General features: G+C 46.4%; 1 protein-coding gene across 1 annotated transcript in view; it reads left to right on the top strand.

Moving 5' to 3' along the window:
- The window catches only part of EEPD1 (endonuclease/exonuclease/phosphatase family domain containing 1), a 311,216-nt gene that overhangs the window by 222,495 nt on the left and 61,068 nt on the right, over window positions 1-27,653 (top strand). Inside the window, exon 3 of the mRNA XM_078688223.1 lies at window positions 18,136-18,246. Coding sequence (XP_078544349.1) covers window positions 18,136-18,246 — 111 coding nt within the window. The remainder of the gene's footprint in view (window positions 1-18,135; window positions 18,247-27,653) is intronic.

The following is a 27,653-nucleotide window of genomic DNA, read 5'->3' as shown; positions in this document are numbered from 1 at the left end:
AGACAAGATGGCGGCCGCTCCGGACTGTTTAGAATGTTGACAGTCACCGGAGAGCCAATCCGCTTCTCCTCGCGAAGTTCCGTTACGCGTTTGGTACGCGAACCGGGGCGCTAACCGGAACGCTGTCACAGATATATAAATTTTTTTGAACGTTAATTTCTCAAAATCCACTGGAGCACATATCTTGAGACCTAGCAAAGGCACATCGGGCAAACAGTCTCTACAATTTTGCCAAGTTTCATAGAAATCCATTCAGCCGTTCGAGCTAAAAGTGCGACCGACCGCCCTATGGAAATTAACATGGGGAAAACATGTTTTGGGACCCCCCTTTTATCTCGGCCCCCGCTTCACGGATTCCCCCCCAAACTTTCAGAGAAGGACCAGAGCGCCGCGAGGCAAAGTTGCTGAAAAATTCAGGCAGATTCCTCAACCGGCGCCAAAGTTATTCCCAATAGAATTTTGCGATTTTCCTATGGAAATCAATCCTAACTATATATACCTACTGGCTATCCCCAGTATATATATATATATATATATATATATATATATATATATATATATATATATATATATATATAACCAGACGCGATTCGGCAAGGGCTGCCTTTCTTAATGGCGAAGTTGTATGCAGGAAATCACATGACATTAGCTCTTTCAATGGGAGCTGCCATGTTTCCAATGGCTGCATGTTTGTGGACGGCAAATACAAATCACTTTACCTCCGCAATATTTTGTGGCCAGCGTATGCGTCATCCCAGTATGTACGAAAAATGTATGAGGACGAAACTGGATCAGTGTTGGAAATGGCCCTTTCTAGGCTGCTTTCCGTCAAATTTGTGCTTTTCTCCTTCCCAGTTTCTGCTGCTCTGGATGCTAGCATTAGGACTTTGAGCCCGTTTGTGCCAAAGCTCTGTGCTCGTCATATGCATACTGGTGATTGGTGTGTACATAATTGGCTGATTCAAGTTAGCTGTAAGTCCCTTGTCAAGAGGTAAGACCTATACCTGGGGCAGGTATCTCAAATGTGCTTCAGTGGGCCTGCCGCACTGGTTAGGCCATCCACAAAGGTAGCTCATCAATTGTACCACTGGTTTGCCCTGATGCGGCCTGTTTGCACGGGTTACTGTTACTCGGCTTGGCATTAAAAGAGCTACGTGTCTAGGCTCTGTGTGGCTGCTAGATCGAAGTTCTCCGTGGTGACAGAGTGCAGTGTTGGGAAGAGGTTGGGCATGTGCGCGTTACATGTAAGGGTTGTGAATGACACCAGGTGGTGTGTTTAGTACGACGGGGCCTGCTTCTCACATTGGATTACTATGGGGGAATGTAGTCAAAGGCTATCGAGCAGTATTTGCTACTGGCAGAATAGTACCAGTTTTGTGTTTTGTATCGATGAGTTCGTAATGGTGAATTCTCTGTGGCAGTGGATGTGGGTTCGACATTAGGGGGATGGAAATGCAGTTTTTGGGAAATTGTACCTTTCATTGCTCGTGGCTCTCTGTGCCTATTGGTCTGTCTCCTAATTCACAACTGGGTGCAAGGGGGACAGCCGCATCTAAGCATTCCTGATAGTAGGCCATAAACTAGGGGCTCAGGAGAATCTGCAGACCTCTGGCTCTGAGGGGGCCTTTCTGGGATGGTTATGTGGGAAAGGAATTTGCACCTGCATTCCAAAGGGCAAAGTCCCGGCCCCACTAAAAATTGTTATAATATCTCCCGGGGTAGGATGGCAGACAGGACAAAATTTAGAGAGGGCCTGTGCATTTGAAAGGTGGCCTTTTGAACTGATCGTATCTTCAGAGGCCATTGTGGGTTTAACTAGTGGGGCGATACCTCAGCAGCTAGGGTCACGTTTGGATTTGGAACCATACTATGCCGGTTCGAACCTGGGACATTGACATGAGGAATTATTAGGGCAGGAGTGACTGCATCTAGACTATCCGCATACTTTTGGTGGCCTGGAGCTTGTCGTGCCCCAAGAAGGGGACTATCACTTGGTGGATTTTGTCTGGATGTTGCTGGCCTGTAGCTTCGGTGCCAACTGCCGTTGCCTGGGTCCTGAATACTCCTCAGCATGAGGCCTATCCACTGCAGAATCCTATGTCCCAGCCGCATTCTGAGTAGCCCTCCCTGTAGGTAGGGCAAGTCCAACATCCGTTGTCCGATGTCTAGGGAAAGCGCTACATTCAGTGGTGATACTTGAGGGTGTTCCTTCATAAGATCAAAGAGATGCCTCCAATCGAGAAACGTATTCCTTCCAGGGAGAAAGCTGTTTTGGTAATGGTGTACCAGTGTGGTGATGTGGTACAAAAGGGGGTGGTGATGGACGGAGCATCTGAATCAATCAAACACTCACACCCAGTCAAAAGATCTGGGTTTAATCCATCACCGTTCTTTAGCCCACTCTGCCACCCCAGTTCAGACATATGCAAATCAGTCTGACCCTGTGCCTCATGGGAACAGTCCAGCCCGAACTGCCAAGCATTGCCTTCCCAGGACCGGAAACAAGCTTCCGAGGACCGGTTTCTGGCATTCCAGCCGTCTTCAGCCCGACTTGCTTGAATCCAGTGGCAAAATGAGCAAGGGACTCACGTCTGAGCATACCCTGCCACACTTGTGGCGGCCAAAAGCGGTACAAAAGGGGGTGGTGATGAACGGAGCATCTGAATCAATCAAACACTCACACCCAGTCAAAAGATCTGGGTTTAATCCATCACCGTTCTTTAGCCCACTCTGCCACCCCAGTTCAGACATAGCTATATGCAAATCAGTCTGACCCTGTGTCTCATGGGAACAGTCCAGCCCGAACTGCCAAGCCATGCCTTCCCAGGACCGGAAACAAGCTTCCGAGGACCGGTTTCTGGCATTCCAGCCGTCTTCAGCCCGACTTGCTTGAATCCAGTGGCAAAGTGAGCAAGGGACTCACGTCTGAGCATACCCTGCCACACTTGTGGCAGCCAAAAGCGGTACAAAAGGGGGTGGTGATGGACGGAGCATCTGAATCAATCAAACACTCACACCCAGTCAAAAGATCTGGGTTTAATCCATCACCGTTCTTTAGCCCACTCTGCCACCCCAGTTCAGACATAGCTATATGCAAATCAGTCTGACCCTGTGCCTCATGGGAACAGTCCAGCCCGAACTGCCAAGCCATGCCTTCCCTGGACCGGAAACAAGCTTCCGAGGACCGGTTTCTGGCATTCCAGCCGTCTTCAGCCCGACTTGCTTGAATCCAGTGGCAAAGTGAGCAAGGGACTCACGTCTGAGCATACCCTGCCACACTTGTGGCAGCCAAAAGCGGTACAAAAGGGGGTGGTGATGGACGGAGCATCTGAATCAATCAAACACTCACACCCAGTCAAAAGATCTGGGTTTAATCCATCACCGTTCTTTAGCCCACTCTGCCACCCCAGTTCAGACATGGCTATATGCAAATCAGTCTGACCCTGTGCCTCATGGGAACAGTCCAGCCCGAACTGCCAAGCCATGCCTTCCCTGGACCGGAAACAAGCTTCCGAGGACCGGTTTCTGGCATTCCAGCCGTCTTCACCCGACTTGCATTGAATCCAGTGGCAAAGTGAGCAAGGGACTCACGTCTGAGCATACCCTGCCACACTTGTGGCGGCCAAAAGCGGTACAAAAGGGGGTGGTGATGGACGGAGCATCTGAATCAATCAAACACTCAGATCCAGTCAAAAGATCTGGGTTTAATCCATCACCGTTCTTTAGCCCACTCTGCCACCCCAGTTCAGACATGGCTATATGCAAATCAGTCTGACCCTGTGCCTCATGGGAACAGTCCAGCCCGAACTGCCAAGCCATGCCTTCCCTGGACCGGAAACAAGCTTCCGAGTGGGCTGGGTATGCTCAGACGTGAGTCCCAGGCTCTCCACACCACTGGAGTCAAGCTATCCAGGCTGATGAAGGCTGATAGCCAGAAACCGGTCCTTGGATGCTTGATTCCGGTCTGGGAAAGACATGGCTTGGTAGTTCGGACTGGACTGTTCCCATGAGGCACAGGGTCAGAGCTGATTTGCATATAGCCAGTGTCTAACCCAGGGTGGTGTGGAGTGCAAAAAAACGATGGATTTAGGCCCAGATCCTTGTACTGGGGTGAATGTATGACATTGTTCTACATTCTGTCCATCAACTGTGTTTTTTGCAATTTTCACCCCGAGTGGGCTGGGTATGCTCAGACGTGAGTCCCAGGCTCTCCACACCACTGGAGTCAAGCTATCCAGGCTGATGAAGGCTGATAGCCAGAAACCGGTCCTTGGATGCTTGATTCCGGTCTGGGAAAGACATGGCTTGGTAGTTCGGACTGGACTGTTCCCATGAGGCACAGGGTCAGAGCTGATTTGCATATAGCCAGTGTCTAACCCAGGGTGGTGTGGAGTGCAAAAAAACGATGGATTTAGGCCCAGATCCTTGTACTGGGGTGAATGTATGACATTTTTCTACATTCTGTCCATCTGTGTTTTTTGCAATTTTCACCCCGAGTGGGCTGGGTATGCTCAGACGTGAGTCCCAGGCTCTCCACACCACTGGGGTCAAGCTATCCAGGCTGATGAAGGCTGATAGCCAGAAACCGGTCCTTGGATGCTTGATTCCGGTCTGGGAAAGACATGGCTTGGTAGTTCGGACTGGACTGTTCCCATGAGGCACAGGGTCGGAGCTGATTTGCATATAGCCTGTGTCTAACCCAGGGTGGTGTGGAGTGCAAAAAAACGATGGATTTAGGCCCAGATCCTTGTACTGGGGTGAATGTATGACATTGTTCTACATTCTGTCCATCAACTGTTTTTTTGCAAGTACCAGTGTGGTGAGGCACAGCATCAACTGATTTGTGATTATCTTCCCAAGGATCTTTCAGTCCGTATTGAGAAGGGAAAGTGGACTATAGGAGCATACCTCTAGCGGGTCATGGTCCAGCTTGGGGAGGACGTCTCCCCTCAGGACGTTGGTAAAGCGCTCTTATCTTTGGCAAGCTGAAATATCTGAAGTGGCCTTGGGGTAAGGATCTTCCTATACCCGAATAAAACTCCACAAGTAGTCCCTTTGTCCCTGGGGTTTTGTTGCATGCCATCTGGTCAATTACAAGTTGGACCTCGTCAACTGTCAATGGTTTGTCAAGAGAATGGTGTTGCAAGGGGTCTAGTTGTGGCTTCGGTAACCTGTCGAGGTAGTCCTGTAATAGAGGCCTCTCATGTCTCTTCTTCAGCCTATATAAGAGTCTGTCAACATCTGCGCACAGCCAAGCTAGTATTTTATAATCATTTCCTGCCAAATTGCTCTTATAAGCTTGCCTACTTGCTCCCATGGTGTCCCCCTGGTCCGACGCGGCATGTGCCGATTGCACAGAGGGGCAAAACGCCAAAAAGACTCACTTCCGGTTGGAAATGCACGGTCAGCGCTCCACACACTGCTGTTTGTGATCCCGCCCACTCTCTGCTCATAAGCGAGTGCGCCGAGCGGACACGCGCAGCCAGAACGAAATCCTAAGAGAGACATTCAGACTGCTACTAGCAGGCAGCACTGACTCTGTCAGGTTTTGAAAAGTATCTTATTTTTAAATTTCTCACCGAATTGTATTGAACTGCACTGTATTTTATAATCATTTCCTGCCAAATTGCTCTTATCAGCTTATTTGCATATAGCCAAGTTCTGAGCTGGGATGGTGCAGTGAGCTAAAAAACGGTGATGGATCAAGCCCTGATCTTTGGACTGGGTAAGAGTGGTCTGCTTAATTCAGGCACTCTGTTCATCACCACCCCCTTTTCTGAATCATTTTGTCCACCCTAAGCGTGGAAGGGTATACTCAGATGTGAGTCCCTTGCTCATTGCACCATCAGGATTCAAGCAAGCCGGGCCGACGACGCCTGAATTGGCAGAAACCGGTCCCCGGAAGCTTGTTTCCTTCCCAGTATAAGAATTGGCTTGGTAGTTTGGTTTGCCCTGTTCCCATCATGCACTGGGACAGGAACAGACTAATTTGCATATAGCCAAGTTCTGAGCTGGGATGGTGCAGTGAGCTAAAAAACGGTGATGGATCAAGCCCTGATCTTTGGACTGGGTAAGAGTGGTCTGCTTAATTCAGGCACTCTGTTCATCACCACCCCCTTTTCTGAATCATTTTGTCCACCATAAGCGTGGAAGGGTATACTCAGATGTGAGTCCCTTGCTCATTGCACCATCAGGATTCAAGCAAGCCGGGCCGACGACGCCTGAAATGGCAGAAACCGGTCCCCGGAAGCTTGTTTCCTTCCCAGTATAAGAATTGGCTTGGTAGTTTGGTTTGCCCTGTTCCCATCATGCACTGGGACAGGAACAGACTAATTTGCATATAGCCAAGTTCTGAGCTGGGATGGTGCAGTGAGCTAATAAACGGTGATGGATCAAGCCCTGATCTTTGGACTGGGTAAGAGTGGTCTGCTTAATTCAGGCACTCTGTTCATCACCACCCCCTTTTCTGAATCATTTTGTCCACCATAAGCGTGGAAGGGTATACTCAGATGTGAGTCCCTTGCTCATTGCACCATCAGGATTCAAGCAAGCCGGGCCGACGACGCCTGAAATGGCAGAAACCGGTCCCCGGAAGCTTGTTTCCTTCCCAGTATAAGAATTGGCTTGGTAGTTTGGTTTGCCCTGTTCCCATCATGCACTGGGACAGGAACAGACTAATTTGCATATAGCCAAGTTCTGAGCTGGGATGGTGCAGTGAGCTAAAAAACAGTGATGGATCAAGCCCTGATCTTTAGACTGGGTAAGAGTGGTCTGCTTAATTCAGGCACTCTGTTCATCACCACCCCCTTTTCTGAATCATTTTGTCCACCATAAGCGTGGAAGGGTATACTCAGATGTGAGTCCCTTGCTCATTGCACCATCAGGATTCAAGCAAGCCGGGCCGACGACGCCTGAAATGGCAGAAACCGGTCCCCGGAAGCTTGTTTCCTTCCCAGTATAAGAATTGGCTTGGTAGTTTGGTTTGCCCTGTTACCATCATGCACTGGGACAGGAACAGACTAATTTGCATATAGCCAAGTTCTGAGCTGGGATGGGGCAGTGAGCTAAAAAACGGTGATGGATCAAGCCCTGATCTTTGGACTGGGTAAGAGTGGTCTGCTTAATTCAGGCACTCTGTTCATCACCACCCCCTTTTCTGAATCACTCTTCAGTAAGGCCATGGAATCCCTAATAAATAAACAACTAGTTAAACACCTAGAAGACAACAAGCTGCTAGACCCATCCCAATTAGGATTCAGAGCGTTTCATAGCACTGAAACTGCCTTACTTGAGATAGAGGACAACATTAGGCTGACCCTCGATGCAAGACAATCCGCCATCCTGATCTTGCTCGACCTATCAGCTGCCTTCAACACCATCTCACATGGTATTCTTTTAGAACCGTAGCAGAAATTGGTGTTGAAGGCTCAGCCCTACTCTGGATCAAAAGCTACCTGACTGGAAGGCGGTCAAAGGTCCAACTAGGGTCCTTTTGCTCAATACACATGGAAAACGACAAGGGTGTCCCCCAGGGATCAATACTGAGCCCCATGCTTTTTAATCTATACCTATCACCACTGCCCAAAGTGATTAGAGCACATGGTTTTGAAACCGTGTCCTATGCTGACGATACACATCTTCTAATCACCCTTGGTCCAAACCCCAAGGACACCAAACTAAGATTCCAACAATGCATGACCTCCATAAAGGACTGGATGACCAACAACTATTTGATGCTTAATGCCGGAAAGACCAAGATAATGCTGTTTGGAAACGCTCACAAACACTGGACAGATGAATGGTGGCCACCGACATTAGGTCCCTGCCCTGCTCCCAAGAACACAGCCCGGAATCTGGGAGTCACAATCGACAACAAACTGTCCATGACTGATCACGTTAACAAAGTAGTACACACAAGCTTTGGACTGATGCACAGTCGCAAGAAAATCTTTAAATAGATCCCCCTACCGTCCCGCATGCCCCTAATCCAAGGCCTAATCATAAGCCGCATGGATTATGGCAATGCACTGCTTGCCTCCACAAACTAAAGCCTTTGACAAAGCTTCAGGTCCTGCAAAACACCGCAGCCTGGATGGTGCTTAATCTCCCCCCCCCCCACCCCTGCCCCCCACATCGTCGGTGCCCTGTCTCAGGACACTACACTGGCTTCCCATAAAAAAACGCATTAATTTCAAAGTATGCTGTCTAGTCCACAAAACCATCAATGGTCAAGTCCGTTTTGACCAGGTATTTCCTGATCGTCTCCACGACAGATATGACCTGCGCATGAGTGGCTGTACATCAGGGAAATCGTTATTCCTGATTCATACTGTCACCAATTGCATTCTGTCTTGATAAAGACCCGAAGCGAACGCCAACTGGGGCGCACCAGGGTCGAAACGTCGACGCTATAATTAGGTCCAGACACTCCATGACTCCCCTACAAAGCACCGGGATCCATTGGAGATCAATTAATTTTTGGCCTACCTATCATTCTTCTGTATAAACTATATATGTTGATTTTCACTGTACAAATACCTTGACACCGGAGCATTTTTTTCCCACTAATTTGTCAATGAACTGTAATTATTTGTGATGGTCGTAATTTGTATTGATTGTTTTGTCACTGAATGAAGTAATTCAGCACAAGCAAAATCTAATTCTAATTATAAACACTCTTGAATTCAATACCTGGCTATATCATTTGTTTTCTCTTGTCAACTAGAGCATTGATTTCTCAGTTGTGTGTGTATCAGAGAGTTCTTTTGATTGTATCGCTTGCATATACTAGCATTTCTCAAAGAGATTTGTCCTACCCGACAGAACCAACTGTTTGTTTAACCATCAATGGTCAAGGGCCTAAATATCTAGAAAAAAACTCACTGACTATCGCCCAACCAGAACCCTTCGTTCCATACATAAGCATCTCTTAACTTGCCCGAAAGTTTGCACGGTTAGAAAGGGCGACAGATATTTTTCTAAAATAGCCCCAGAATCTTGGAATACTCTGCCTCTGCACATCAGAGCAGAACCCAACCACCAGAAATGGCGAAGAAACTTAAAAACCTGGCTCTTTTAGATCTGCCCGTCCCTCTGTCTTCTCACTGAGCTCTGCAAGCGCTATGAGACCTACGGGTGATTTACGTGCCCTATAAACTCAAACTCAAACCGTGCGCTGTCTCCCTCTGCATATTGTTTGGCTACATATTTCATATGATCCCGTTTCCCGAGCCTGTCCAGTAGGGCTTTGTGTTCAGCTGTAGGAGCAGGGAGCTCTTCTGCTTGTCCTGTTCCTACTCCAACCTGCACCTCTGCCTCAGGTATGGCATTCTCTCGATCCAAGACCTCGTGTTGCAGTGTGTATATCATGCCATACTCTGTCTATATGCATAGGCCCCACATCACCACCTTGAAAGTATCCCACTGTCGGATGCTGTTCCAATCTTTTTCTTCAAAAAATTAGGTGGTGTGTGTATCAACGGTCTCATGGAATATATAATCATGCAGTGTATGTGTGTGTAGCCTCCTAGTGGGTAGCTCTCCATTTTTCCCAAATATATCATCAACTTGAGGGGACTTTAGTCGGAAAGCGTGCAGAATAGATATTCAGTATCTGAAACTAATGGAACCATGTAAGGGTTACAAAGGAAGAGGTCAGTACTGGTATGCAATTGGTTTACTTGTGAAAATAATGAACATTACTTCGTGAAGGGATGCATGGGCAACCAAAAGTTTCCTTAATGTGTTTTCTTTATATTGTTGGCATCTAAATTGAATGAGCATGTCCTAGTAATAGGATAGAATACTGCACCCTTTTCTGGGGTCTTTTATCCTTCCCGATAAGGCAGAATATAAGTAATGGACAGCAAACGTTTATGTGTAAATGCTTAAAATAATCTTATGTCTACAAACCTAGTTTAAAACATCCATATCATATGTGAGCTAATATACTTAAAATATCCAACCCTTTCACACAGCAGTCACTTACTGGAATACAGAAACAGTGCAATCCTGATCACTGGCATACTTAAAGCTGCCGGCCATGATACCTAAAGAGGAATGACTAAAAGCATTAGATTGCAAACAACATACTGAAGTGTAATGCCTAAAAATATGATAATAATAGTCATGACCACAATCCAGAAAATACAGTTTCGAAATGCATGTAAACAAGAGAATATCTAACAGCAGCAGCCCGTTCAGGGAAGAGCGGTGGGGTAGTGGGGCCTGGTGGGGAGTAATTTCGACAGACGACGGCGAGGGATCATTATTTATTTATTTAATTGTCCCTTGGGGTCATCTGTCGAAATCTCCCCATGGGCCTCACCGCTCTTACCTGCACAGGCTGCCGCGGATATCTAATGACCTAAACCTAAGACTAATATTAACCTTCACCCTAAGGCTGTCACTAGTCCTGAGCTTAGTGCAAGAGAATATCTACTGTACCCATTTTAAACATATGGCCATTGCTAACCTGAAGCCTAAGGCTATCACTTGCCCTGATCTGAGATCCTTAGCCTCGGCATACATAACCTTAGCCTGACCGAAGTCTAATTCTAATCCTAAAGTGATCCCTAGCTTTGTGCCATCTGTCTGAAATTAACCTTACCCTAAACCGTGAACCTAAATCTAATACTAACCTATTTTTAAAAAAAACCTCTTGATTATAAAGAACTTAAAAATGAAAGAATTGCATGTTTACGTTTTCAATATTTGTGTCGTTGATGTTTTCTGCATATGTTATCGAACTGAGGTATAAGTGCAATTGATTGTAATACTGAGTAGTGGCCTAGCGATTCTAGAGTAAGTTCAAGCTCTTAATAAATATTCTGTATGTTATGTTTGTTGAAAAGATGAATTCACTGTTCAACTTCTGTTTGCTGGATTACTATGCTAAATTTGTATACCACATACACAAATGCTTGCTCTCCATGGAATCCAAAATATATTTGCCTATTTAAGCTCAAGAAAAATCTAAGATTTTTTTTCAGACATCAGTCTGGCTCAACATCTTTGTACGTAATGTTCTTTACACATGCTTAGATCTTCTAACTCGTGAATCATGCATGTCCCTAAAAACAACCTCCAGACTTCTAAGAACGCAGTTTGTTTCCCATTTTGTCTCAGAATTTTCACCCTTTGTTTTGTAAATCTCCATATTTAAAGGCTGTCTTTTTTGCTTTCATATGGCACCATCATTCAACCACATAACACCAAATTCCAACACACTCTAAGATGGGTGTCCATTGTAGGCCAGGAGAAGGAATCAAAGCTAGATTTTCAGATGTTTTGTATAATCACTCAATGTGTGAGCGAGTTCCATTTTTTAATCATAACATGCACATGTATCTAATTTGGATAGGCAGAAAATCTGACATTGACTAGGTCCTTTATGACCTGCATAGTGTATTCCTGCCCTAAGTCAAAGTGCCACAAACACACTACTGAACACACTATTTCCCAGACAGGAACTCAGTCCACTACAGTCCAATACGCCCCCATTCTACGACATCCAGCCACTCTATGACCCTCACAAAATAACTCTGAACTCCATTCTACGACAGCTAAAGCACAACACTCAACGGCTATCATCGATATTCCAGGCTACCAGATTCCACTCTCCTACCTACAGACCTCCTTCTGTTGAGTTCATAACCATCCTCTCGACTCCATAAAATAATACGCAATTTTAGTCTGTCATTGTTTGCGCTGAGTTTACTTATAAATATTCACTGTTTGTAACTATTCACCACGTATATACCACTTTCTTCAGACTGAACAGTCCCTTAGTGCTTTTAATAATGAGCGTTATTACTTTTTTGTCAACTTCGGACTGAGGATCCAAGTGTGTATTCACATTTTCTGCGTCAGACAAGAGGATAATTTTGTTTTAGAAAAACGTAGTTTTCTTTCGAGGCATAACTTACTGTGTATATATGTCTTCCAACACATTTTAGCTCTATACACCCAGTGCTTGAGAACATGCTAATGCAATTCACTGTTGGATTGAATCTTGTATTGTTTTTTATATCTTATCTAAAAATAAGCAGTCCAAATGTTATTGCAACTGCAATGTAAAATAAGTACAGGCTAACATCAAAATAGGAATTACTTTCTTCAGTTCCTCACTCAGTGAAAAGATGCAGTTTTCACTGATAGCAGTGCATTCATTATAACTAATTGAAAAGAAGCCATATGTTCCAAAGCACATCATTGTAAATGTATCAGTCATTGTGGTACCTACCATTTGTGTTGTCACTCCCTATTCGCAGAAAATAAGGTGACAGGTGTGAGACTGAGGGGATGCCTTGTTTATAGTGTACAGGCAGAGGAAAAAGGAGGTCCTATAGTTATCAACCGTCTCAGCCGATTAGGGGCCGGCACCTGGGAGATGCAGAGAAGGGAGCAATCTCTTGTGGACGGAAACTACAACTAGGGAGAACAAGTCTGCTCTAATGGGAGAATTTGGATGATTAACCTGGGGGAGCAAAGGATGAGATTAACATTAAAATACGTGACTTATTTCCTAAAAAGCAACAAAAATCAGAATATTGGAAGCTATGAATTTATAAAGAAAATGAAACAATAGACATGGAAGACCACGTTGAAGCCATTGCCAAAGTTAGTCTATGTGCATCAACAAAGCAAGCCAGTAGAGGGCGCCAAACTGCTCTGCCTCACATTTTGGGAAAGCAGGGTCAGCACCAATTACTTTGCAGTCTAGTGCACTTCAATGATAACAGACGTCCTTGATCTCTTGGTGGTGGGGGGAGAGGCAGGCCACAGATTCAAGTGGAAGACAGACGTCTCTACCCTACTGCTTCAGGGACAGAGCCAAAGCTCCATTCACAACTTAGTCTGAATTTACACAAATTTGTCTGGGAGGCTGTCGGTGCTTGTCGACATTAGAGCAAAAGCCTTGTCATTGTCCTTTTGGGCCTGTAATTCCCTTTTCCAAAGTGACCTCTTTTGTCCAGGAGTTAGGTCCCCACACGAGTTAATCTGCCAATTTAGGAGCAGTTTACATGACTTCTGGTTAAACTGAAGTTCCTTCTTCTCTCAACAAGGAACGAACATCTCGGATTTGGAGTAGTCTCTGCCTGGCTGGGAACAGGCCCACTTCAAAGGCAGGGGTTCACTAAATCAAAGTCCTTACAACAATAAGGTAAATTCCAGTGTTTATGTTTGTGTTTTTGTCTGACCATTTATTGTCCTCTTCACTCACCCCCCCACACTCATTTGATAAATGTTGTTTGAAGTTCCTGTGATTAACTTCTCATTTCTTCCTGCCAGGGATCCCCCAGATGGCTCCTTGTTTTGCATATAGTGAATGATGAGGATTGTTTACACCTAAACTAGGTCAGCTCTGGGCTATTTAAATCTATATAACTGTCCCTGCAGCAGGGAAGTGATTGCCATGCCCATTGATAGGGCTGTCGCAGCACAGTCAAAAGTGACCTTTTAGGTTTAGCCTGCACTTGCGCTGTGCCTGCGACATCGCCTGTAAATAAAATCATGCAACGGGGGTGGCTTCCTTGTGCTTCACTTTTTCTAGCTCCACGCCCAACACTGGGCGCACAAATGTGCTTATGGGTGAATTGCTTCTTTCCCTCAGCTCTTCTGTCCTAGTTTGTGGTGCACATCTAGAAATGGATTGGCGCTACCCAAGCTGCAAGTGCAGAGTTAAAACAAGCATTGGCAAAGCCAATAGGTCTTGCATATGTGAGACCTTTTGGCTCTGTAAATGATTTGTTTTAGCTGCAATGCCCAGCTGCGCGGCCGCTATGGAACATGGCTGAAAGTAAAGAAAATAAAAGCACTATGACATGGTCATCTATTGGGTTTGTTAATCCCTTTAGAGATGATGCACAGCAGTGCAGGCTACTGTGCAACATGGCTTAAAGTAGAATAAATTAAAAAAGCAGTCTGGCACGGTCAACGCTGGCCGTGTCAGATCACCTTTTTTTTAAAGCCAGGTTGCACAGTAGCCTACACTGCTGTACAACATGTCTAAAAACGTGGACAAAACCTGTCCTGAGTTAGCGCAATGAGATCTTTATAAGTAGACCTTTAAAAATGAGAAAAGCGGATTCAGTCTGTGCTGTAGGGAAGTTCTCTTGAATTCTGTTCTTGCAGACACTTGCCAACTTCATGTTTTGGATGTCTCCCTTATTCTCTTAGTACCTAGGCAGTCTGGGCAATAAGGCATTACTGAAGATGGCATAACTAAGGTTATGTTGCAGTGGAAGTCCTGATGCCAAGTTTTAAAACATCTGATGGGCGTAGTTCAAAGGCAATCTTAAGCCCTCAGTGCGATAAGTGAAGTTTGCCACGTTTGTAATTGGGGCATTACCTAAAAGTCACACAGTTAATTGACGTTAGCCAGTTACATGCCCTGATTTAGGGGGCAGAGCACATGCACTGGGTGTTGTTTAATGTCTAAACTTGCCCAGATTCCAAATAGCTGCACATTTAGTTAAAAAGCTTGGGGATCATAGAATAAGGCAATATCCTAAACAGTCCTATCAAGAGTTTCAGGCTCATGTGCAAAGAGAATGGGAAAAATAAGCCACAACCCACACCTGGAATTCTTCAAGGCATAGAGGAAATATGCGGACCCGGCTGCTGCTGGCCATCCCTAAATATCAGTCAGTATCTCATGCTCTGCCCTTGCGGCACTGGCTTTCTGTAAAAAATTGATCCAATTCAAGTCCCTCTGCATTGCCTTTACGGTACTACATGGCTCAGGACCTGAATACTTTGAACAGTGGTATGTAACCAACAGATTCCTGCGGTCTTTATCTGTATTCAATCTTGTGATTCCCAATGCTAGAAAAGCTACCAGGGGTGGTAGAAGCTTTGTATCGGGCAAAGCAAGGGTTTGGAATTCTATGCTTCAGATCTTAAGAAAAAGTCAGAGCTTCTCTCCTTCCGCAAAACCCTAAATATTTTGCTATTCAATAAGTAACGTCTTGGTCTTCTTGTTCTCCTTCCCATGTTTCAGTTTTATCTTTTCCTCTTCTACTTCCCTCCTAGTTAGAGCATAAGCGCCTAGATATCACTGGGTAGAAGAGAGCTTTATACATTTAATTTAATTTAATTTCATTTCAAAGTAGAGAAGACAGTATAAGTGCCTCCAAAGACCAGACACATGGCAGAAGACCAGCATAAGATCTTGATATCCCTAGAGAAGTATCATAAGATGTCAGACATATAAGAGTCCTGGCATTTGCCCATGGAGACGATTGTGACACGACTATCAGTGAAGTGCATTAACAACATCCTGGAAGGGGCACCGATGGGGTTGTCTGTACTCTAAAGGACATCCCCATATTTCAAGAGTGTGCAGCAGAGTTCTCTTATAGCCTGCAAAGCACAGTAGAAACGATGGAAACAAGATCAGAGCAAGGAATGTGATTGTCCTCGAACTTTTTCAATAAAGATTGAAGCTGATCATCCAGAGTATTATTAAGACTGTGTTTGAGATAAAGGATTCTGAGTAGTCAGTAAAGGCTTACTGACGGCCCCACCTCCAGTGCAGGACTAGGTGGGTGGTCAAGTGATACTACTGGTCTCTCTAAGCAGACTGGAATCAAGTCCTGGCTCCACTGGCAAAGAAAAAATAAGTAATTCTGCATGATAAATATAAGCAGATGTTTTCCCAGATCTGAGTGCCAAAGCCCATTAAAAGACAAAAATCCTTGAAATATTAAAGGAACTGTTTATATTGACATTTGTAGCTAATGTTTGCATCTGGCTTGGCTGTGCTTGATCACTAGAAAAGACTTTCATATTAGTACTCCAGCGCAAGGATTTTTGTGTGATAGGATATTGGGTCATTCTTGAGGTGCAGTGAAGGAGAAGGGCGGCAATACAAGAGGAGGTTTTAAATTTGTTTGTCTTTGAGGAATAATTGGTAAATGAAATAACAGGACCTGGGTACTGCGCAGGAGGGTGTTGGAAATAATATTGCTGGGTTTTACCAATTAAAATGTATTGGGGAAAACAGACATTAAGGTGGACCATTCTTCAGGTATATGGACTGGTATCCCCTATCTACCCCTTGCCTCACCTATTTATGCACTGAGAAGAACAAAGATCCTTTAAACTTTAATATACTTAATAGAATATGAGATCATAACAGTAAATATGTGATTGCTCTACAGATATTTAGTGGGTATGGCTGGTGAACATGTATCCCCCCCTGTGACATCTTTCTCTTCTTTTAGTACCACACACTCACTCAGTACTTAATTTGTAAAGCAAGAAATGCTGCTACTCAAAGTTTTGCTCAGAAGCCTGCAGCCAGCGTCACTGAATATTGGGGGTGACAAATACCAGGGCTCCATAATCTTGATTCTACCTCATGCATCTTTGACCTACTACCATGCACTCCTTTATCTCACTCTAGCAGGTTCTTTTTAATCTCGGCCTTCTCCTTTTGTCACTGTGTTTCTGTCTTTCGCTTATTTCTGTGTTTCTCTCTCTCTCTTACTTTGGGTGGAAGTCTGATGAGGAAATGTAAATGCTGATTCCTGAAAATCGAAATGTCCTTTCTCCTTCTGAGTTGCCTCCTGCTCTCGCTTGCGCCAGCTGCTGTGCACTTTGCACAATGGCTAAAACATTCTCAAAGCCAATACCTTGCAATACCTTGCAAACCTTGACTTTGCCCATGCTTTTTAGATCTGGAGATATAAAAAAACTTTTGGTTTTAACAAAATCGGATATATGCTATATTTACATGTAGGGGCTTTTAGTCAACCCTCTTTATCTATTGCTTTATGTACATTTTCTGCCACCCTTTGTAGCTTGCAGCATGAGGCGCTAGCCAGGGCACAAAGAAGTGGGGGGACGCTGACGTCACAACAGGAAGTGACGTCACGAAAGGTAGCTTGCACTCAGTTGCAGTTTATAGTTATCGAGCTCCCTGTAAAATAAGTGGGGGGACGCCGTCCACTCGTGTGGTACCCCGACTCGAGCCCTGGCGCTAGCCATTGGAACACGTCACTGTGAGCGATGGAATCATGCTCCTTGACAAGTATCTCATTTCCATGCAAAGTAGTACAGTGATAAGGACTACCAGATTTGCCACCACACACAGTGTCATTGTGTGTCACATAATATTGCCTCCTTTCAGATGGTCACCACTTGAGGGGCCAGCATCACATGGTAGATCACAAGGTGGGCTAGACACCCCTGTTTACAGTAGGTATCCAGTTTGCATTTGGAGCCTCTGCATATCTCTCTAAAAACACCCAGAATCCCAGCAGCAGTCTGAACTACTATTCCAGTGTGCACTTCTTGAAACAGAAAATACGTTTGCTTTTTGCCAATGCATTTTTTTAACGGTCTGGATTGATAGTTCGGCTGCTGCCAGACAGTTAAGTGAGCATCACTAGAGCGGGGCTTGGCCTCCACCCAGGTGTTGGGAGCCAGGAGTACATGTTTTGATTAGGCAGATGTTGTGTGGTTCCACACAGCAAGTTCTTGCCCTCTACGCAGCTGTGACCATTGTGTTTATTTAGCTAGCTACTTAAGGTTGAGCTTTCACAGACATACACATGGTATTGTAATGCTATTAAAGTGTGTTACATAGATAGATAATTTATAGTGTTTTTCTCTTGCAGCAGTGCAGATGTGAGGAAGGCAGTCATTATACATAGATTTTTAGATCTGGCTTATTAGTGCAACTCTCTCCTGACCTCTTAACCCATCCCAATATTATTCTACAGTCCTTGGCTTCCACACAAATTCATACCTATCCCCTTTTTATTTACTTGTAATGCTTCACATTACAATACAACATTTCTTTAAAGCCAGACCAGTTGGTATGGCCAATGCTTGTTTATATTGCAAAGGTCCGAGTACCTCTCCCTGTAATAAAGACATGATAAAACAAGTATTAACTAAGCAAAAAGGCAGGCTCCCAATGCAGACCTATTGGCTTGCTAATGCTTGGTTTCATTTGCTCCGAAAAATGTGTCTTTAGAGCGGTTTTGGTAAATTATGTAAATACATGTGTTACTGCTCTAGTGAAAGCATTCTGTATATTCTATCAGACAATAGTGTTGAAGGTACAAAAAGTGCGTCATGAAAACCATAACCTTACGCACACATTTTCAATCTGTTTTTCAGCTTTGTACGGAGTTAAACCAGCCGACCCTGCCAAACATCCGGAAGTGGAAAGGCCCCAAGGGAGCTTGGAAGGCAGTGGTTTCCGAGAAGTCCTCAGGTCAGCCGCACAAGGTACGTCCTTCTTGACCCCTCGACCTTTCACCCACTTCTGTGTGCAGGAATGCAGGCTTGCACCAAGAATGCGTCTGTAACTGATCTGTCACACCGCCCACTCTTGTGTTGTGTGTTGGCCCACACTTGTAGTCCAAGACAAGATGTTGTAGGCCGAATGCCTGTGGTTTGAGCATCCCGACCTTGAAAACACGTGCTGCCTGCTATTGCTTTAATAGGCACCAGTCGGGTGTTTCTCTCAACAAGATCTGAACACAAGGGTGGGGGGGGGGCGGGGTCCAGGAACTCGCAGACCAGCGCCTGGTTCAAGAAACAGGCATTTGCCAATTTTATAGTCTCGTAAAAGCAAGTGCCCTGCACTGTTTATTTTGTAACACGATTACCCTTTGATAGCAAACAAGCGCATAAATATTGCAAGGCTATTACATGATACCGTTTCATGTTAGCCTGTTCCACAGAGATAGCAGACGCTATTGTTTTGTCTAATGAAAATGCTGATGCTTCATTGTGTTTTGCTAACGGGGTCAGACCGCAGTTCAGCCGAAAGCTCAGCAGAGTCGCACGAAGCCACATCAAATTATAAATGAGATGCCACAGGTAGACCACGTTAACAACCTTAATGTGGGACGCGCTGACGTCTGTTCACAAAAATGGAAAGGCGTGGAAAATGCTGAAAGTAAATATCGAGCCTTCGCTGCATTTTTAGGAATAGCTTTGATTGTTTTGCCAGGCTCAATCAATCAAAAATTCATGAATAAATATAAAAACCTATAAAGATGAGTTTTTACTCAGTTCTTTTAATCAACTGCTGTGTTTAACTGTCATTCACATTTTTCTTTATGAGGCAACGGGTAAGCTCACTTCAACCACTGGCTCTGTTGCACTGTGAGTAACTGATTTGACTAAAGCACATGTGCACCTTCACCTAAAAAGAAGTGCACTTCAGTGCCAGTAGTAGCTGCAATTCTGTAATGTGGCTTTTCTTTCCCTAGTCTTTATCCCTTCTTATTGTTTTTAATCATTCTTCTGTTTTTAAACTATGTCTTTAGGTTACAGTAAGTGAAAGTCCGTAGCACCCTTGCTTTACACCATTTAGAATCAATTGTTCTGTGATGTGTTTTAAAACTAAGAAGGGTTTCCAGAGCTGTTTTAAATGCAGCAGTGCTCTAAGAAGCAACATTACTCTGATATTAAAATTATATGATTATATGATATACCGTGATCAAGGTATAAGCATACCGAAACGCGTAGGTTGTTCGCCTGTACCCTTATTTGGATTTTGATTGGAATAATAAATCAATATACAGCTGCTGAAAATCGGAAAGTGAGAGTGCGACTTCATTTGGGTTACTGTGGGTGACATGGGATCGGAGAGGTAATATATATATATATATATATATATATATATATATATATATATATGATGAATCTTGTCGCATAGAACAGCAAAAGTTCAAATACTTAGCATATATGTATATATGTATATATGTCCACACACTCCTTTCAAACAAGGACAACAACGCCTCGTGCAGTTAGTTAAAGTTTTATCCGGCCACCATCGAACGCGTTTCAGCTGCACAGCAGACCTGCTCACCGAGCTGTGAGCAAGGCTGCTGTGCAGCTCAAACGCGTTCGATGGTGGCCAAATAAAACTTGAACTAACTGCACGAGGCGTCGTCGTCCTTGTTTGAAAGGAATTTGTGAATAAATACGGACCCGCTCGTGTGGGGTCCCTTAAGATATATATATATATATATGCACGACAATAGCCGAACTGTGGCCCCAGGTCCCCAGGACGAAACAGACGACCAAACGAATCCGGTATAAGGCAAGTAGGATTTTTAATAAGGCAAACTCAGCAGCAAAAGCGAACTGACGCGTTTCGGGCAGGTGCCCTTGATCACAGTGAGTACAGTGATACACGAGAGAAGTTTGGAAGCTATATATATATATATATATATATATATATATATATATATATATATATATATATTTTACCAGAACTTCGCTTTCCTTCCTCGCTTGCCGCGTAAAAACGAAATGGACCCAAGGAGGTAGATTTGCTGTAATTATTTAATGAAGTGCACCACTCCATCCGTACAGTGATACACGAGAGAAGTTTGGAAGCTATATATATATATATATATATATATATATATATATATATATATATATATATATATATATATATTCAAAGAGCGAAGAGTCACCGCCGCCACACCACGCGTCCCGGGTGCAAATCGCCAGCGATTGTGGGCTGCTAAATGTTTATCCACAAGGGCGAACAAAGCGATGTCGGCCAAAAAGGAGAGCACTCACGGCAATTCATAACAAAAAGTGCTTTATAATGTGCAGAGCCTCCCAGCACTGACAGACTCGTTTTCGCACTACTCCTTTATTGATCAATCAATCAATCACAAGAATTTGTATAGCGCGTTACTCACCCGTAAGGGTCTCAAGGCGCTGGGGGGAGGTGGGGGGGATCGCTATTGCTCGAACAGCCAGGTCTTGAGTTGTTTCCTGAAGGAGAGGTGATCCAGGGTCAGCCGTAGGTGAGTGGGGAGGGACTACCATGTCTTGGCTGCCAGGTAGGAGAAGGATCATCCTCCGACGGTGGATTTCCGAATTCGTGGGACGGATCGGAGCTGGCGGGTGGGTGTGTAGAAAGTGAGGCGGCTGTTGAGGTACTTCGGGCCCATGTCGTGGAGAGCCTTGTGTGCGTGGGTGAGGAGTCTGAACGTGATCCTCTTGTTGACGGGGAGCCAGTGTAGGTCTTTCAGGTGGGCAGAGATGTGGCTGCGGCAAGGGATGTCCAGGATGAGTCGTGCTGAGGCGTTCTGAATGCGCTGGAGTCTTTTCTGGAGTTTGGCTGTGGTTCCAGCATAGAGGGTGTTCCCGTAGTCCAGACGGCTGGTGACGAGGGCCTGGGTGACCGTCTTCCTTCAGGTCCGTGGGGTCCGCGGTGGGTTTCTTGAGGAGGGCGCTCAGCTCAGCATGTTTCCAGCTCTCCGGGAAGGTGGCGGATGCGAAGAAGCTGTTGATGATGTTCCGGAGTTGGGGTGCGATGATGGAGTTGGCTTTGTTGAAGATGTGGTGTGGGCAGGGGTCGGTGGGGGAGCTGGAGTGGATGGTGTTCATCATGTGGGTGGTGTCTTCGGTGCCGACAGGGGTCTAGGTGCAGAGGGTGCTGGTTGGGGGCGCTGGTTCGGCGGTTGGGTGCTTGGTTTGTTCGCTGAAGCTGTTGTGAATGTCAGCGATCTTGCGGTGGAAGAACGAGGGGAGAGAGTCGCAGAGGTCTTGCGAGGGAGTGATGTCGGTGTTACAAGCGCTGGGATTTGAGAGCTCTTTGACGATGCTGAAGAGCTCCTTGCTGTTGTGGGTGTTTTTGTCCAGTCTTTCTTTGAATGCTGTCTTCTTGGTGGTGAGGATCAGCTGGTGGTGTTTGCGGGTGGCGTTCTTGAGGGTGGTCATGTGTTCTGTTGTCTGGTCGTGGCGCCAGGCTTTCTCAAGGGTGCGGCAGGTTTTCTCGGAGCTTTTGAGGTCGGTGGTAAACCACGAGGCTTTCCTGCTGCCGTGTCTGCTGGGAGGGTTCTTCAGTGGTGCGAGTTCGTCGGCGCAGTCGGTGAGCCACTGTGTGAGGTTGCGGGCTGCTTCGTCGGGGTCCGTTGTGTTGGTGGGCGGGTTCTGGCTGAGGGTGGTGGTGAGCTGGTCTGCGGTGATCTTGCTCCAGCTTCTGCGGGGAACTTGTTGCGGGTGGTGGTGGGTCGTGGTTCTCCTGAAGTTGAAGTGGACGCAGCTGTGGTCTGTCCAGTGTAGTCCGGTGGAGTGGCTGAAGGAGATGTGCTTGCTGGAGGAGAAGACGGGGTCAAGCGTGTGGCGGGCGTAGTGGGTGGGGGTGTTCACCAGTTGCTTGAGTCCGAGGTTGTCCAGCAGGGCGGCGCTGTTGCAGTCCTTGTTGTTCTCCAGGTGGAAGTTGAGGTCCCCTAGGAGGATGTAGTCTGAGGAGGTGAGGGCGTGCGGGCTGACGAAGTCTGCGATGGCTTCGCTGAATTGTGTGCGTGGTCCCGGGGGTCTGTAGATGAGAGTGCCTCTGAGGGTGGTCTTGGGGTCAGTGTGGACCTGGAAGTGAAGGTGTTCGGCGGCAGTGAGGGTGTCGTCGGAGTTGGTCGTGATGCGGATGGTGTTTCTGTGGACGATGGCAATGCCTCCTCTGGTTTGGTTGACGCGGTCCCTCCGGGTGATCTTGTAGCCGTCCGGGATGGCTATGGCGATGTCGGGGGCTGAGGAGGCGTTCATCCAGGTTTCCGTGAGGAAGGCCACGTCTGGTGAGGTTGTGTCGAGGAGGTTCCAGAGTTCCACGGCGTGCCTGTGGACGGAGCGGGTGTTGAGCAGGATGCACTTGAGGTGGTTCTTGCTGGTGCTCGGCTTGGCGGGTGCGGTGCAGGTCCGGAGGCAGGTGAATCGGCAGGCTTGGCAGGTGAAGGGTCCCTGTGTGCGCCTCGGGGTGGCTTGGTAGCAGGCGGCGTTTCGGCCGGCGTTGAGTGCGTGGAGGGTGGCGGCGTCGTAGGTCCGTCGGGTGCGCTGGCATCCTCGAGGACCAGGGGTCATGGCGCTGGGCGTGGTGCAGGTGCGGACGGGCGTAGACTGGCTTGCCTTTGGCGTGCCTTCAGCGCACAATCGGCGCGCCAGCTGCGCGTACGCGCGGGCTCCATTTAAAGCGAAGTGGGAGGGAGGAGCAGCTGGGAGGCGGGAGCGGGGCGGCCAATGGGGAAACAGAAAAAAAAGGGGGCGGGGCCGCGAGGGAGCAGCGGCGGGGAGCGGAGGGGGGTCACACCAGGGGTACAGTAACGAAAGAAAGCGCAACAAAAACCTACTGACAGAAGAAAAAGCACTAATGCAGTAAATAAAATACAATGCAATAAAACGAAGGCACAGAAGGGCAATAGCAGGAGAAAAAGAACGCGCAGCAGCGAGGGGGCACCGAGGTCAGGGACAGACCTGTGGCGCTGGGGCAGAGACGCGCCTTCAGCGGTGGGCCGTGCGGCGTGGGGGTGTCCTGGGGTCGATGAAGGCGTAGTGCCGAAACACGTCCGTCAGTGCTGGGAGGCTCGCATTGTTCACCCATCCCATTATCATCCAAAGCCAAACCTATTGACTTTGCCAGTGTTTTTTGTTTCTGCTGCTGCTTGCAGGACCATGGGAAGTGGCAGAGTGGGCTAAAGAACGGCGATGGGGTGGCAGAGTGGGCTAAAGAACGGTGATTGATTAAACCCAGATCTTTTGACTGGGTGTGAGTGTTCGATTGATTCAGATGCTCCGTCCATCACCACCCCCTTTTGTACCGCTTTTGGCCGCCATAAGTGTGGCAGGGTATGCTCAGACGTTAGTCCCTTGCTCACTTTGCCACTGGATTCAAGCAAGCCGGGCTGAAGACGGCTGGAATGCCAGAAACCGGTCCTCAGAAGCTTGTTTCCGGACCTGGGAAGCCATGGCTTGGCAGTTCGGGCTGGACTGTTCCCATGAGGCACAGGGTCAGACTGATTTGCATATAACCATGTCTGAACTGGGGTGGCAGAGTGGGCTAAAGAACGGTGATGGATCAAACCCAGATCTTTTGACTGGGTGTGAGTGTTTGATTGATTCAGATGCTCCGTCCATCACCACCCCCTTTTGTACCGCTTGCAGGACCAAGGGCATTGCCAGAGATAATGATTAAGTCACAGGATGCAGCTAGTAGTCAAGGCTGTTCCTGGTTAGCGTCCATGATGAGGTACTTTCTATGGATCTGCACACTAAAATGTCGCTCTCCATCATCTTATCCACAAACCTCTTCAAAGAAAGATATTAAATGATAAGTCCACCTGTGCATGCCCACGTCATTTCGCATAGTGTTGACACGCCTCTTTCTTTTCCACTGAAAGTGAGCATGCTTTCCACAGGAGACTGGTGATACGTTTTGTGTGAGATATAAAAAGCCATACACAATAAAAAGAAAACAAAATATGTTTTTCAAAGGCAAGCAAACAAATGTATAAAAGTGCACATTCTGACTAAAAACTGAAAAGTGGTAAAAACCATCATCTGGTTAAAAACATAGACAAAACATAATCTGCAAGTTGTAGTAACGCCAAAGTGCATATTCAGACAAGCTCTTAGAACCAGCTTGTACACATGTTTCCACTAGAACGGAAATAAAATTAGAATCCCCAGCTAAGGAGTAGGTAAAATCTTTATCATAGGCACGAATCCCTACTTAAGGAAACTTTTATGAGGTCCTGATATAACATCCAAATGTGCATGGGGTACTCGTAGTCCCTGCAACATAGTCTGAAGCATTCTGTCATCACAATCTTTCCAACTCGACCTAAGATTGCATTAAGGAATGTGTATAAATCTGAGCCCTTAGAAATGTTGCCAAACCAATAGGTCCAACGTGTTAGTCAATCTCCTCTACGTGTGAGCAGAGTTATGAGTATTTAGGATCCAGTGGTCCATTTTATGATGACGAGATGCAACTCTTTTAAAAAATCCTCCCTTGAAATGATAATCCATATTGCTATAGCCTTCCTTATACCCTGCTGGTCAGCTGCATAGACCTTCGCCTGCAAATCCCCCATCCCTTACCATGAGCAGGACCTTCAACCTTATTTTGTGATCCCCACCTGCCTGACCGGTATCTCTGAGTCTACAGTGTATCCACCAGTTTTCAACAGGCAAACTCCCAAAGCAAGAATATATGTATAACTTTTGGCCTGCGTGTGGTGCCCATTGTTAGTTTTTCCTGTCTGGTGTATCACCACCGTGACCTGGTGGTCCTGTGGCAGACGGTCTACCAACTCAAATGTTCCCTGTAGCGGAGCCAGTTGAGGCTCCTCCATGTTAAACTCTGCTTTTCACCGTCATGATCAGAGTATCTGCGGATGGGCTGGGTTTAAACTTTTTTGCATCGCCCACTCGTGTTTTATGGCCCAAGATAGCCATTCCTTGCTGCATATCCTGGCTTGGTGCACCAACGATATTCTCCTCCCTTGCAGAAGCTGTAGTGAGGTTCCCGCCACCCTTGCTGCCTTCTTCTTCTTGAACTCCACTCCTGGGGGATTCTTACTGATGCTCTTCAAGTGCATTTGCTTCCTGGACCTTAACCTACACATAACTTTGGATACCCTCACTATTGATGCAGGGCCTGTGTGATCCTGGATCACCACTTGTGATCAGGCATCTAGCACGTCTTTCGCATGCTGTTGTTATCTGTTCCGAACCATGGCTCGTTTACGTTTGATATCCAGTAACATAGCTGGTGACAGGGAAGGTTACTTCCTGATAGAGGTTATCTGTGCTTGTAGAAGTAGTGAGACATCCGTATTTTTTCTAGGAAACCTCTCATGATTTACAATAAGCATAGGAACTTCCTTCGGACTACTCATTTTTTAATAAAAGTCATTGAATATTGATATGAACTATCAAATTTGTCTTCCTGTGTTTTTTCAGAAACCTTCAGAAACCAAGCAAACTCTCTGCAATTTAGGTGTGCAGTCAGATATTTATTTCTTTTACAGCAGCCATACAGATTCTTAGGCTTTAAGAAAAACTATTCTAGAAGCTCACTCCAATAGGTCTGCTCCCCGTTGTGATGAGCGAGGCCTATTGGATTTACCAATGCTTGTTATCTAGTCTGCAGCACTTTCATTACCTGTCGGCTTGCATTTAGCTTTGATGCTCAATATAGTCCCATAGCCCAGCCACCCCCCTCTTGATCTCACCGCGATGAATGTTGCTATTTGAACTGTGTTTTAAATTCGTAGATGACGCTAGTCCAGTGAACTATGGCTGGGGTGAAGCTCGCCCCATAAAAGGAGCTAAAAATAGCTGTTCCTTTATGAAAAATAAGAGAATTCAAGAAGAGACATTGGGGTCATGCACAGCTTGGCAACTGTCAGCAAGGAGTAATGATTCCCTTGTGTTTGGTTTTCAATGTGAAGCAATTTCAGGATGATAATAGGCCATTGGCCTTGCTGAAATGAGTCTGCTGGCCGCTAGCCTGGCCCCAGTCACTGACGTTGCTCTGCTGAGCGATGATGCTAGTCGGCTGCGAAGCAGCAGAAATGATGAAACCAAGACCAAGTTCTTCTTTTCTTTCATCATCGAAAACCACAAAGAAGAATGTTGCAACTGGTAGCAGTTTTGGGATTGCACGAAGACATGTCCACGATGCTCTGATTGTCTACCCAGGCCAGTTTGTTTCTCTGAATTCTGTGCTCTTATGGCGCCATCTTAATGTCTGGTGCCATTTTAATGTTTATCTCAGGTGGGAAAACCGTGAAGAACCCAAAATACCGAAAGTTTGCCTAATGTTTCTGAGAATAACGAGCATAAAATTCATGAGGGGTTGGCTAACTTCAGAAAAATCAAAGCTCTAGCTATAACCTGCTCTAGCAATACATATTGTACATTTGAGGGCCCATTAGGATGGGCGGATTGCTCCCGCCAGGCTGGCGGTAGCCACCGCCGGCCTGGCGGGGGCAATCCTCTCCTGAATTCCCCCCCGCCATATTAGAATGGCGGGGGGGACCGCGGCGGACGGAAAGATCGTCCGCCGCTTTTCCACCCTGGTCGCCGGGGCAGAAAAGGATTAATAATGACCCCCTAAGTATCTTCAACACAGTGGAGAGCTGCAGCATCAGTGACCCCTTTACTCTGCATAGCACAATACTGATGTAAGAAGAAACACTAAAGAAGACCAAAATGGCGATAACCATTGAATAAATGGGATTGCAGCTAAACATCCATTCACAAATGTGGTAAGATAACATTGGAAAATGAACACCAAGGGGGTCATTAGGATGACGGACGGACTTTGTCCGCCAGCCATCCTGGCGGAATTCGGGACTGCCCGCCATTAGGGCGGGGGTTCCGTGGGGGTATTAGGATGTGCCCGCCACATCCTGCATTTATAGCATTGTGGCGGGCGATGCTCTCTGCACCGCCCGCCACAATGCTATAGATGCATCAATGCATTTGCATAAGAAAAGCGTCAGGCACCGCGCGGTGCCTGCTGCTATGTTCATGCAAATGACGGGGGGTACCACAGGTACCCCCCGCCCCCGTGTGCAGACCCCACCTCTCCTTCACTCTGGGGGCCCGCAGGGGGCCCCCAGAGTGAAGACCGAATGCCTTTGCCGCCACGGAAAGGCATCTCTTTGGGCCCATCATAATATGGCTGGAGGTGTCTATGATACACCGCCACCATATTAATCCTTTTCTGTCCCAGCCGCAAGGCGACTGGGACGGAAAAGCGGCAGACGGTCTTTCCGTCCGCCGCGGTCCCCCCCTCCATTCTAATATGGCGGGGGGAATTCAGGAGAGGATGTCGGCGGATTGCCCCCGCCAGGCCGGCGGTGGCTACCGCC

This window comes from Lissotriton helveticus, chromosome 4_1 (genome assembly GCF_964261635.1).
Source record: "Lissotriton helveticus chromosome 4_1, aLisHel1.1, whole genome shotgun sequence".
Taxonomy (NCBI): domain Eukaryota; kingdom Metazoa; phylum Chordata; class Amphibia; order Caudata; family Salamandridae; genus Lissotriton; species Lissotriton helveticus.
The sequence above is the reverse complement of the archived record's forward strand: the minus strand, read 5'-3'. Positions and strand labels throughout refer to the sequence as shown.